The following is a 14204-nucleotide window of genomic DNA, read 5'->3' as shown; positions in this document are numbered from 1 at the left end:
AGTATAAGGGAAGTCCTCATATTTTAAATTACCTGTCTTCATCTATTTTTTTTTATTATTATTCATCTATTCATCACATTTTAAATATAAATATTGTTTTTCCTTCTCTTCTGTCTCCAGTAAGGGAGTGGCGGCCAAGTGGATAAAGCGCTCGCATTGTTCTGAAGTTCGATGGTTCACTCTTTAATATGCAGCCTCAGTTCCCTCAGCTGTGAATGGGCACCTGACTACAGGTAGGGAAGTGAAGGCGGTCAAGTACAGTGTTGACCATGCTGCCTCCTTGTATACATAAAGCTTAGTATATAGTGTGCTGGGTCAACAGTCCCTAGCAGGCAGTCTTGCCAATGGAACTCACTCCGCACTCTAGTAAGGGGTGCAGCAGCCACACTTGTACTGTACCTCCTGTGGTAAGGATCGCTGGTTCATGCCCAGGGTACTGTACCTAACTTAAGATTTGGGCAAGTGAATACTGTATAGAGCGCAGTGTATGGCAATCTGCTTTCTTGTGTATTAAACACAGTGTGCTGCATCCGCACTGCCCCTAAAGGGTCCACCACTCTTATGGGACCTACTTTTCATCGTCTCTAACCACATTCCACATTTCTCCTCTTTTTTATTTATTTTTTCTCCTTATCTTGTGGCGTTATCTGTCACGTTCTGTGTAGCTTTCTTATTCCCCTATTCTATTTTTACTACGTCATGGTAGCCACTGTCAATACCATTCTGTGTTTATCTTACATAAAATTCGTTTGCGTGTTTCAACCAGTCGTGATTATATAACACTCTTGGGTACGTTTGTGTACTGTTGCAGCGGGAACTTTCTAAATCTAAACCTATTACAGCCAACCATGTGACTCAGGGAATAACCGAGCTACCGCAACACGTGGCAGTTAAAGGTATTTATAGCTATATAGGATTAATTGTGGCATTTATTCATGAATCACGTGAAAAACTGGGTTGCAAGTGGCACACCGACATGAGTTGCCAGCATCCCATTTGAGCGACATTTTCCGTGAGCCAAACCTCCGTCCTCTGTTCCTCTCCTCAGTCGCTCGCTAGTGTGTGCGCGTCGGCCGCCGGTAGTGGCTGTTGAGATTGTGATTGGTACTTTTTTTTAACGTTATTCTTCCTCTCAGTGACAACCTTGGATATATGGAATACTTGCTGGATTATGGGCGTTGGTGAGGGAAGTATTGGCGTGTGTGGAGAAGACGCCCGTGTGTCGTCTAGGCAGTGTTAACAAGACAACCATAAACAATATCAGGTAAGTGGATGTGGCAACCTTATGCTACCGTATAGTTTCCAGCATTTAATCAGTCACAAACTACTTTATTTCATCATAGTCTAATACCATTTTATAACTAATATATTCGCACATTTTACCTATAGTTGAACCTAATGGCTGTGGGCTATTGAAACTAGTTTTTGTTTATTAAGCGGTGATGTGTTTATTACTTACGGACATTAACCTTAGCAACTAGCTGTAGGGTTTTGCTGTCAGGTTTCTGGTAAGTGATGTCAGCGCTCAACTGTGTTATGTTATGTGGTATCAGCCCGGGTTTCCTCTGCTATGTTCAGTGTTGTCAACTTTTCATGCGTGGTCAGCTTTGTTAATTTGTTTGTATGTTAATGTTGTCATCTTGTTCATGTTCAGTGTTGTCATCTTGTTCATGTTCAGTGTTGTCATCCTTTTGTTCAGTGTTGTCATCTTGTTCATGTTCAGTGTTGTCATCCCTTTGTTCAGTGTTGTCATCTTGTTCATGTTCAGTGTTGTCATCTTGTTCATGTTCAGTGTTGTCATCCCTTTGTTCAGTGTTGTCATCGTGTTCATGTTCAGTGTTGTTTGTTCATGTTCAGTGTTGTCATCCCTTTGTTCAGTGTTGTCATCTTGATCATGTTCAGTGTTGTAAATTTTCTGTATGTTTTTAGCGTTGTCAACTCATTTTTACTATTTTCACTGTTGTCAGTCCCCCTCTATTCAGTGTTGCCAGCGTTGGGTGTTTGCCCATTTCTGTACAGTCTAGTATGTGGTGTCAGCATGTGTGTCAGCAGCAAGTTTCCTCGCTCTCTACCCAAAGTCACACACCACACGTTACAGTTGAGGAAGTGAAGGCGGTCAAGTAAACCCCTGAATTGGAAAAAAGAAAAGAGCTATTTTATGGCGTCAACAAATGCATGGAGTTTAGTCTTGTACAGTATATATACGTTGTTATCTAAGTATTATTTGCTAAGGGGAATTGAGAGTTTATCATCTAATTACTAATACATATTTTTATTCTGGAGTGTTTTATCACGTTAACAATTCTTAAATAAATTATTATGGCCTGCAGTGTTTACCAGCTATACATGGTGTCAGACAGATATGTTAGGGATGCACTAATTAGGGTGTGGCGGCCTCCAGACGACACCTCTAAACTCAAGGTATTATAAACCCTTGCAATGTTATGTTTTGATTGGCTCTACTCCCTCTCGATACCTAGCCAAGTAAACATGAGCGTGTCAGCTATTTACTATTCACATATCAGTTCTAATTATTCATCTCTATAGTGAAACCATAATGAAAGATGTGAAATGGTATGTGATTAGTCTTCATCACTACTAGAAATATTAGAAATAATCGATACCCGCAAAGCAATGCAGATTAAATATTAAAATCCTTTGTGGCTGAGCAGCACAGCTATTCACTCGAGTCGCACCGCGAAAACCACCGCTGAGTTAGCGATGTGTCCCCACGTAATCACAGCGGTCAGTATATTGTGCACCCGCTTCATCCTGTGCAAGTTGGCGAGCTCGATATTCAGCTTAATCACCCAGCGCACCAAGGAGCAGTGTGAATGACCTTCAAGAAGTCAAATGTAAGGTCACGGTCAGGGTCCGACTGGAGATGCTCCTCCCTGTTCGTCGCCAAAGAGTTTCTTCCTTCCCTGATGTGTTACCCAGGAGGTTCCTGACGCACCCTTTACAACGAGCCATCAGGGCCATCTTATCTTCTTGAAATTGTAATGGGTGGGGGATTTTTAGATACTGGCAGTAGTTAAAGAACAGCTGCGACCTGGGTACTGTAGGCAACACAGGTTCCTGGCCAGCTGCCAACTAAGGACGCCCATCCTTGTGCTGGGGTCAGTGGGCGTGGCTTTTGAAAGGGCGCCCTCAAGCAAACACTATACACGATACAGGTAAAACGCTTCTTCCTTTATTTTTACTAGGGAAAAATTGCCGCGTGAACGTGAGCCAGGGCTCTGTGTACCAGGCAATATAACAAAGTGTGGGCGCATCATATACCGGTTGAGACGAGGTACCGCGAACCTGACTGCTGGACAGCTTGAGAGAGAAACGTAGCATCATGTACCGGTTGAGACCAGGTAACGCAGACCAAGCTTTGAGACACTGGACACGCTGTGTGCTGTGTCAGGGCGGCCCCGCGTACCTTGTGACCCCTCAGTCTACTTCCCCTGCAGTCCACTTTAAGTTTTGCACAATACTATTTCAACCCTTTTTGCTTCATATGCCGTTGGTGTATCAGCTTCATGCGTTAGTTAGAAATGTCAGTCTGTGCCTGTTAAAAACAGGAGGAAGGAGAGAACGGAGGTGTAAAGCTGTAGCTGACGAACATTGATAAGTACTGTATAGTGGCTTCAGACACGTGTATTGGGTTAAATCGATGGCTCTAGCGAAGCCCTTCAAGGGCTTGCCACAGCTACTTGTACCAATGTTTCTATTTTTCTTATATTGTGTTTTAGACTATAACCTTATGCTCGAGTGTGATAAGCTTCTTTTTGGCTTCTCGTGAAATGTCCTAAACTCGTCTCCAACACTAGAAACAGCAGCCATTACTCATCAGTATCCTGCAAATAAGTTGCACTTCTCGGTGTTGATAATAATGGTGTGTAGGAGCTTGCGTGCAGTGTAGCGCGTTCATGATAGTAAAGCTAGGGACCCGCCATTCCAGCCAAGAAGGCGGTACTGGTGGCTGTGTTGGCAGCCGTCATCAATAAAGCTCCTTCGGTGAAATGTTCCCGGCCTCCATGGATTTTCTGACTGGACTTGCTGGCAGCCCCCAGCCGCCAACTTCAGGCTGCTCTGTGGATCTGGACACAGATACTGGTAGTAACCGGTCAAACACCAGCCTGAACCCTACACCGGCCACCGCGGGTTGTGTGACGCCCTTCATCCCAGGTTACGCTGATCCCCTTCTCACCACCGTCTGTTAATGACTCGCTCTCCCCTCACTCAAGACCCCTTACTTACACCACGGCCACCCATTACTGCTTACTACATCGTCTCCCCCACACACGACATTCCAAATCATGTCTCGCCATGCAACCAATCACCCTTTATCAATCACAGTCCTTCCGGTAATTGTATCCAGTCACCCCTCCCCCTCTCCTGACTTTCCCTCCGCCAGCCCTCACACCCAATTCTGTGCCTGCTCTCACCTTTCACTTCCCACCAGATGCCTGGCCCCCCACACTCCCCTCTGACTTCCTTCTCCCGCCCCTCACAAATTCTTCCCGCCCGTGTTTATCGTTTACCATTTAAATAAGATCATCGCGTCATGCTCAATTATTTCTCCTACACTTTACATAGACGTTAAATGCTTAGGAATATGTTGGTAACGTTTCCAGTGACAAAATAATGTTAGATTCTGGGTATAGGTTTCTTTCTCATAACAGCCCAGTTGTGAAGAACTTCACTCTATACTGAAACCTAGAAATATGTGACGTATATTCGCTTATTTATGCCTGGGGAAAATACTGTTTATTCCTCCCAGCAACACATGACGAACGCTTGGGAAGAATTAGTGTGTCTCTCAGTAACATGAACAGGGTGTTTTGTTTACTCCGCCCATTGAGGAAAGATGGAAGCGGAAGAACGAAAATATTGATTTCTGGGTGGGTGGTGCCTGACTGGTGCATGCAAGCGTCGCCATAGCAGCGAGAGGCCGGTGACGTCATGCCTCCGCCCCGCCCCTAGCTGCCCGCGACCTAGAAACACAGCAGTACTCTGACTCCTACTGCCTGCTACCCTCTTCGGGCATGAACGAGTACGTACACATACTCGCACATGCATACTGTACACACGAGAGCCGACATACCCTCATATGCGTACACAGGCATACACATAAAATGCACACATGCATGCAAATATACTTAGGTGCAATGAAACAAACATACACCCATGCACATACACAAACTTATGCGTACAGACAAACACAAACATTTCATCCCGCACATACAAATATTTCCTAACACACATACACACTAACCCACACATGCTCATCTATACACCTACACACGTATTTAGTTATACATTCACACACTCTAATACACATACACGTATTCGTACATTCATACATACACAAATACATTGTTCAGATAAAATCAGGTGTGAGTTTGTGGTGAGGCGTGAGGGGGCAGCAGCAGTGAATGTCATTCTTGAATAATTTGATGCGTTAGGTTAGGTCAGGTCTGAACCCTTCCCCACACATATAGCCAATCCCGACCCCACAATGCAGGTGTAACTATAGGTGAGGAGATGAGTGGACAGGTAGAGTGTGAGGTGAGGTTAGGTTAGGTTTGGTCCACCATCATTCAGCACAGGTATACACAAAACTGCATTTCTTTCCATATAGGCTACACTCCTCTACATAATACCACACACAGTCACATTCATCCACATTCAACTCCAACGTGAATGAAAATCAGACCAATTGCGATACACATCAGAATCGTTCACCAATCAAAGTGCGCGGGGGGGGGGAAACACCGTCGCCATGGTAACGAGAGACGCCCCATCCCTTTTGGATACCTTTACTGCCAGCTGTACTTGTTACTATGTCAACAGTATGGGGTACTGTTTGGTAAGTAAAAATATATTATTGTGTATGTTTTAATAGTGTGTTGTATCTTTCAGAATGATTGTATGAATATTTCGATGGTCTTACAATACTCTGCGTTATATGTTTTAAGTATTTTTGTGTTTTGGTATATATTTTTTTGTAAGTTTAGATATATTACGTGACTAAGACGTGTAAACAGCTGATATGGCACGTGTTTAAAGGCGGAAGCGCAGATGTCACGTGACCAAGACGTAAACAATGAGCCTTAAAGACGTCAACAGCTGCGGCTACGTTCTAAAACAAAACTTCCTGGCTGATCCTGGGGATTAATTTTATTACAAGAGAGAAAAAAAAGTGACTTATTAAACTGTTATATACTGTACCGGTATATATACAAGCGCGCGCAAGGGAGGAACTACAAAATTGAGAGGAGGAGGTGTTTGAAATGAGGAAAGCAAGTGTGAGGTATACAGGGAGGGAGAGAAGAGAGTACGGAAGGATAATTTATCAGGAGTGTATAATGGGGAGGAGGAGGGTAGTGTAGAGAGAAGTAGCTGAGGTGTGGAACATGGAGGATGACGCGGTAGTGTACTGAAGGCAGGTGTGACAGACCACCACCAGCTTGCCGGGAATCACCCCGTATAATGAGCACCTGTTTATGGTACCCGCGTCCCTCTGTCGTTTCTACTGGTAGTACGTGGGGTCCCCCTACCTCCCATTTAAACGTGCACTGCATAATGACTACAGCTTTTTACCACAGTCACCACACCTATACAATAACTCCTATACCTACCCACTACACCCCACAGTGTAACAGCCTGTACACTGCCACTGCATCTGTCCACCATAACACCTGCACACGTTAACCACTACCAACCATCTGCTTATCACAATTACTACCACTATACTTGCCCAGCCTGTACAGTCACGTGTCTCGCCGATAGGATATTGAAAATTTCCTGCATGGTTGAGCGACCACAGCGCCAGTGTCTGGGTCCCTCACCCTGTACCTGTAACAGTACAAGTTACTTCCTCACAACATAAGATAGGAGGGAGTTGTTTTACAGCACTTTTCCCTCCCCACCCCCCTCCCCGTCAACCATCTTTTTCTCCAGCTAATTGAAAACATAACTGATGTTCGCTCTCTTGTCCTAGCAGGTGGCACGTCGAGCGACCTCTAGGTAATTACATCTCCAAGTTGTCTGCCAACCCAGGAGCGGGTGTTAGGTGGGTACAACAAGTTTGAGGTAATGTCTACTTTCCCAGAAGTGGTTCTGACGGTCGGGGTGCGCACGGTGTTGTAAAGGCTGTGGTTCCTCCCGGGTAATACGGATAATATTGACCTGTGGCAGTAAAACATCACCAATACGTGTAACCAAACGCCTCTGGTGTCGCTCTCCGCTGGACGAACGTTTGCCTGCACACAATAGTATTGGAAGATCATTTGGTACACACCACAGATCTGCTCCATTTATATATCACTTGCTTCGTTGGTGTCGGTCCTTATGTGTGACCACTGATAAAAGTGAAGACAGGAATGGTGGTCGTAGTAGTAGGCGAATAGGAGCCTTGTTTATTTTAATGGTGCTGATGGTGATACTTGTTATTGGTGGTGGTGTTAATATAGTGTTGGTATCGATGGTGTTGGTGGTAGTAGTGTTGGTAACGATGGTGGTAGTAGTGTTGGTGATCATGATACGTAGTAGTAGTACTGTTGGTGGTGGTGATAGTATTAACATTGGTGGTGGTATTGGTGATAGTATATGCATGGATGGTGGTGTTCATTTTGGCCCTGTAGTGTAACTCGTCATGACTTGCACTACGCCGGTTCCTAAGTAACGGGCGGGTAGGAGGGATGGGTGGGCCCGTTGTGTTTTCTCTCATGCCTTTCCCAACCCTCACCACCTACGTCTCAAGGTCACCTACAGTAGATGATGAAAACACACACGATAAAGATATATTAAGAAACAAGAAAGATAATGAAAGACACGGAGAGGTAAGATAGTAAGAGACACGAGAGGGAGAGAAAGATAATTAGGGATACGAGAAAGAAGGAACGACAGACAACGCCGCGTGTTGTTCTTGGGTGTCTGAGCTCAGAAAGGTTTCACACTGAATCTGGGTTAACAGAAGATTGTCCTTAACATGATCCTTGGGAAGACCACACTTGATTCTTATCAATATTGTTAATGCTGTCGTTGATGTAATGTGACGGTCGTGTTGTTGAACTAGAGGAAGAGGTAGTTGGTGAAGGAGTGGCGGTGAGGCTGTACGAAGATGTTAGTCCCGTGGGGAGATGAGGCAGATGTGGCGCAGCATCCTTCAGACCTACATCATATTAGTAACAATGTGACGTGCGGCACCGAGGAACAAAAAATATGTACTTTTAGTCATCAGAAGGGCGTGAAGGTCACTTTGTAACCTCAAAAAAAAAATGCCGCTTCCAACACTAATGATAAAATGAATAAGTCCACTATTGGGGAACCAGTGGTGTCATCATCTCCTGTGCGTCTTGTGAACCCTGACTCCACACCGCCAGGGGCTCGAATTATCGATTGTTTAAAACGCAGCCGTTATTATATAATGTTATATCTCAATCCTTTTGTCATGCTTACGTTGATTGTGGCAAATAGGAAACACCTGACAAAATGACAGTTTATTCTCTCAGACTCGAGGATGTGTATGTTGTAATCACCTTTAGTAGTACCTATATGGGGTCTGAAGGTCGCTGTGGCTGTGTTGAATGTGAAGAACGCACTGCCATATTCATTTATATGGGACATTACTTTAGTCAGAGCTGATCGGGCACTTGTACTAATCTCGTGTCTTTCGTTGAAACTTGTGAATGAAGGAAGCGTGCGACGTGTGAATAACTAAGGGTAATTGTTTGTGATGTGTGAGAGAACTGAAGTTGACAGCACTCAGCCTACCGCGGCTACCATGTTCCAGTAGACCAGCACTACCGCCGTGTTATGGTCCTGCGGCCACTACCTGTGGACCCAGTCAGTATTACCTTACTGTGAGAGTCGATCAGTCAACCCAAGCTTACCCACACACCTCTACTTTGACTGCTGTTGCCTCACATCCGGCACATAGAAATATGGGGTCGTAGCATGGTGACATGACTGGGCTTCATAATGCGAGAGTCTTGTGACATTGAGGAGTACTGTGGAGCCTTAAATTTGGTGAAATGCCCTGTATTAGGAGCCGTCGGGCAGATTGCTCTGAGATGCAGTTTCTGTTCATACCGATGTTGTTTTTACCACGCGAACTGTGTAGTGGTAGTCAGCTTTCTCTCCTCGCAAACAATGAGTGGCCCCTGGGTTTGGTGAAACTATGAACAAGTTTCTTTCCGTAATTTACATGTCTATCTAGCAGCAATTGTGAACCTGAATATTAATCAATCGGTGGATCGTCTCACCGGATAATGGTTAGCCAAAGCAGCTGTTGATTAGTTTTCTTTCTCGGTTATTGTGTTGGTGACAAAGTCTACACCTTACTCAAATTCACGTTTAGATGGCTTTAGGGGCCGGCCATGTTCGAACACGAGAGGCAACCATGTCACCATCTTCATAATAATGCCATCAGTTAGGAATTAATGTACTTGTACATTGTAAGGAAAGACTGTCGGTGGAGGGGACAAGACAGTGCTTCTTGGTCACATACAACCCCCTCCACACTCATAACCCTCAGTCCCTCCACACTAACAATCCATCACCCCCCACCACACTACTCACAACCCCGAACCCTCTCCACATACTCACAACCCCGAACTCTCCCCACAACCATCCCCCCACACACATACAACCTTCCCCACCCGCCCACAACACCTCCACATACACACACAACTTTGAACCCCTTATATGGCTCTGTAAGAATATCTCCCGACGCTAACCAAGAACCCCTTCACACCTGTCATATCACCACTTCAAGTTCATGGCCGCTTCGTGTGTATAATGGCACCTGAAGGGCTCTTTTTCTTTCATATGATTTACACTCTCCTGATGAACTCCTTCTTCCTCTAACTTGATGTACTGAGCACTGACGTGGACAAATAAAGTAATAAAGAACAAACTGACTGCCTGGTAAATGGTGGAAATGATCAATTAAATTAAAACAATGTCATATAGACAATTTGGCTTGTTGTATGGTCTTTGTCAGATACATCTTGTGTCCTGGTCAGAATTCTTACCGGTATGTCAGATCTGTCATTTGTGTCCTGAGTGACCAGTCTTGTGTGTCCTGTGTTAAACCTATCATAAGTGTGGTAGGGGTTGCAGCGGTTCAGTCCCTGTAAAATCTAGGGCTTTTTGTCCACACATTTCGCAAACTGGTCATCCTCACCAGTGGTCGGTATCTTTTATTCATCACATTCACATGCATTAGCGTAACTGAATGAATAAGCTAATTATAATGTAGAAGTACTACAAATGTAAAATAACGAACCACCCTAAAAATATGTTTAATTTGGTAAAAAAAATTATTTATTCTGGTTAATTGGGAGAGCGGGGATTTAAAAAAAAAATATATTTCCCAAAGATGTTGAAGTATGGTACCTAGACATACAAAACATACACCATTTTGTTAACATTTTACAAAGTTTCAGTGTTATCCCAGAGAAGAATAGGATTTTTATTTTTGTCTCTGTGTAGATTACTAACAAGGCGCCTTATCTTTACAGATGTGACAGAGCATGTCGAAGGATCCATACTATCAGTTTGGGCAGTCAGGTGATAAAGATGTGGAAGGCTTTACCCTTCCATCCTTCCTAACATCATCCTACTGGTATGATGCCAACTCATCTGTGGGCAACTCTGTATATTCCAGCAGTGAGATGCCTGGGACTCCATACAAAGGCCAGCAAGATACTGATGCCAAGTTAACAGACAGTGAAAAAGAATTTTTAGATTGGTGGACAGATGGCCAATGCATGGGAAATCAGCAAAAAACTTTTGATGGCCAATATAAGGGAGGACATCCTATTAAAGGAGGATACATGCCACTGTGTGAACTTGCGGGTGCAGGGCCAGAGTTTGAATCCTCTGGCCAGCAGTTAGTATTACTGAATTGCAATGCTGGAGACATTCAGGAGGGCTACATTAGTCCAGAGTTCACAAAAAGTGTGGACATGCCAAGATATGACCAAGATGAACATTCTATATGCTCAGAGTCCATTAGCACTTGTAGTCAAGAATATTCTCCGGCAAGCATCAACAATACAACCTTTAATAATAAAAAACACAGCCCAGAACCATTACCAACAACAGATGAACAAAAAAGAAGTCAAAAGCGTCAGAAGAAAAATGAAACCAAAGAGAAATCCAAGGGAGAAAAACGATGTGGAGTGTGTGGGGATGGAGCAAGAAGTATGCACTTTGGAGGGATGGCATGTGACTCCTGTAAAGCCTTTTTCAGACGATCAGTGCAAAGTGGTGCTTACAAAACTTTCCAATGTCCTGATACTGAAACTTGTACCATCTCAAAACAAAACCGAAAAATTTGTCAGTATTGCAGGTAAGTACAGAAATTTTCTGTTGTTGTTCATTCTGGTCCTGATATGCAATATACAGATCTTGCAGATATTTACTTCAGAATACACTGGGAAGTAAATCTATAGTTCTTCACAATTGGTTGCCCTATTCTTTTTCTATTACTGTACCCTGTAAAGGTACGCCTGAGTATGCTGATTCCGAATCTATGGTCGATAATTCAATTGCGGGGTAATTAGTAGTTGTAATGATGCTTGGAAGATTTTAATTATGATTTCAGTGCTAATTACTTGCCAACTATAGGTTTCAGAGGACCAATTTATATGTTTTTGTGTTATTCAGGAAGTACTGAATTAGTTTAAATCCTTAAATTCCAATTCTGAGAGAAAAGTATACTGTATTTCAGTATAAATATTCTTAAGGCATTAGTTTATTGTACAATAAATGAAGTGATAAATTCTGAATACTTAGTACTGAATCAAATTGTTTCCTTTATAGATTTAAGAAAAGTCAAGAAAATGGCATGGAGATCAATTGGGTGATGTCAGAAACTGACCGTATGATGCTCTGGAAGAACAGACTGGCTAAACAACGCCACGTCCAGGAGGAAAAAATGAAAGAAAAAGTGTATGGTGATTTACCACGATCACTGGACCCTGTGGAAGCTGATGTGCTGAAAAATTTAACAGCTCTTCAGGACTCTACATTCATGTCCATTCCTTATCCAGAGGACTGTTATGGTGACAGTGTAGAAGCATTAGCTAACCTTTTTGTTTGCATTTGTAAAAAACTTGGGATGTTCTTTCAGAAAGTTGAGGACTTCCAAAATGTTTGTAAGACAGATCAGTCCATTTTACTTAAGAATGGGATTGGCATGTCAATATATCTCCACGGTGCATATATGTATGATTATGAAAATGAAATGTGGCCAGCTGAATGTAATAAAGACGCCCTGAAAATTCCCCCAGTTACCTTGGCCACACTTCAGAAATTCACAGTTCTACCAGAAGCTTTTGAAGCCATTATGAAATTCTACAACAAGTATGCTCGGGAACTGAAGGATGAAATAATTTTAGCACTGATTTGTGTAATTGCTTTCTATCAACCAGATGACCCCCAGTTTCGATATCCAGACAAAATTCAGGAGATTCAACTAAAGTATCTAGAATTTCTTCGACATTACCTAAAGGCTAAGGAGGGTGAAATTGGTGTAAAAGTAACTTTTCCAAGACTTCTTGTTGGACTTGCAGATGTTAGAGAGATTATAGAATTTCACAGTAAAGTAGATATCAAGCCAACTATTAATCATCAGCAAATTTCTACACATTCGACAGTCAAGAATCAGATGTCGGCAGTGAATGAGCTATTCAAAAAGGCTTCTCAAGGACTTCTACCAGAATTTTCTTCGGTTTTAACTGCCTCTGAAAAAAGGCAGCCAATTTGGCAAAGCACGACTGCAGTTGGAAAAAGAAAACAACAAACTTCTGGTATCATTGTCCGTGGAGATCAGTTTTACCATCCTCAAACTAACCAGATATTTGGTGTGGACCCCAGAACTGATATGATCATCACAAATCCAATGGAACAGATTGAAGAATTTATAAAGGTACATAAGTTGCCCAGTGTAAAAATTAATGAAGTTTTAGATTACAAGGACGACTTTAGAAGTAACAGAAACCACAATAAAAGTATGTTAGACAGAGAATCTGGAAGAACAACAAACCCTGCTGCTCTGTGCCATTCTGCCAAACAATTACAGCTCATGTCCAGTGATAAAAATGGAGCGTGTGGTCGGTCTGCTTCAATAGACAAAAGGAGAGCAGTTGAAGTTCTGTGTGATATTTTACAGCATATTTCCTGTGCTGATAATGAAGACTTAATTCAGTCATTAAAACAAAATTTGTCACCACATCTTTTGACAAATTTAGCTCAAAAGTTATCACCATCATAGCAAATAGTGTAAAGGTACTTGACATTTATGATGATATTTTGCTGAAACTGAAATTTCAGTGAAGCATTATGCAAACTAAAATGCAATAAAACACCACAAAATACTGATATTCTTAAATCTTTAGGTCATCAAAATTTAAATCTCAAACTTTTGTGTACATATTATTGGGAATATCACTCTGGGGGTTACATCATCATGTCCCTATGATGTCAGTGTAGTGTTAAACTGCTTATTTTATGTAACAGGTAAGTTATGATGCAATTACTTTATACAAATGTAAATTACATTGTATGCTTGCACATGTATGGTACATACCAGGGTAGCCCCAGGCAGGGCAGCTTCGGTTTTATGTTTTGCAAATTTAGAAAGGTAGTTGAGGGTTCATTTTTAAGACGAGCTTTCAGTACTTAACCTCTCTATTAAAATTGTGTTTTGTCTACCAATGTTACAGGATAGTGAATAATATTAATACATACCGGTATTGCTTCCTATATGTTCCCTTCAACTTCATCTAATGAAAAGAAAGATTTATTTTGCAAAAGAAGAATGCAAAGAACTTTTATGTACATGTTTTGCAAGACATTATGAATTTGTTTTGAAATTATTTACACCACTGTGCATCATTATACTGTACAGTACTGTATGGATGCAGTACCATGCTATACTCTCACTGGATATTGCTCTTAATTTCCATGTACATTACTGAACTCTACTGTCCTCCATGCAAATACATTTATTTATATAAATGATAAATATAACAAGGAAAATGTGCAGCACTGATATAGAATTTTAATAAAAAAGAATATTGTTATAAAATACCTGTACTCTTTAAACCTCTTATATATACAGTACAGGTACAGTATATTTGCCAAGTGAAAAATAGTGTAACAACACCTTTTTGAAACACTTGTCATTCAGTACAGTA

The 14204-nt window shown here is 42.2% G+C and overlaps 1 protein-coding gene across 2 annotated transcripts; it reads left to right on the top strand.

The window, feature by feature from the left end:
- Positions 1–1026: 1026 nt before the first annotated feature.
- LOC121878292 lies at positions 1027–14072 on the top strand. Of its 2 annotated transcripts, XM_042384383.1 has the most exons (4): positions 1027–1264; positions 6995–7066; positions 10521–11353; positions 11827–14072. In XM_042384383.1, exons 3-4 carry the CDS (start codon positions 10533–10535, stop codon positions 13277–13279), a joined length of 2274 nt encoding a protein of 757 aa, XP_042240317.1. In that variant the 5' UTR covers positions 1027–1264; positions 6995–7066; positions 10521–10532; the 3' UTR covers positions 13280–14072. The 2 variants fall into 2 exon arrangements, with proteins under 2 accessions (XP_042240317.1, XP_042240316.1); XM_042384382.1 differs by lacking the exon at positions 6995–7066 and having other exon boundaries at positions 1028–1264.
- The last annotated feature ends 132 nt before the right edge of the window (positions 14073–14204 follow it).

This window comes from Homarus americanus, unplaced genomic scaffold (genome assembly GCF_018991925.1).
Source record: "Homarus americanus isolate GMGI-L3 unplaced genomic scaffold, GMGI_Hamer_2.0 scaffold41027, whole genome shotgun sequence".
Taxonomy (NCBI): Eukaryota; Metazoa; Arthropoda; class Malacostraca; order Decapoda; family Nephropidae; genus Homarus; species Homarus americanus.
The sequence above is the reverse complement of the archived record's forward strand: the minus strand, read 5'-3'. Positions and strand labels throughout refer to the sequence as shown.

Bases quoted from the DNA above. Each gene is read 5' to 3' on its own strand.
- LOC121878292 (XM_042384383.1), top strand. From the start codon at position 10,533: ATGTCGAAGGATCCATACTATCAGTTTGGGCAGTCAGGTGATAAAGAT. The intron at 11,354-11,826 runs GTAAGTACAGAA...TTTCCTTTATAG, and splicing joins AAAATTTGTCAGTATTGCAG to ATTTAAGAAAAGTCAAGAAA.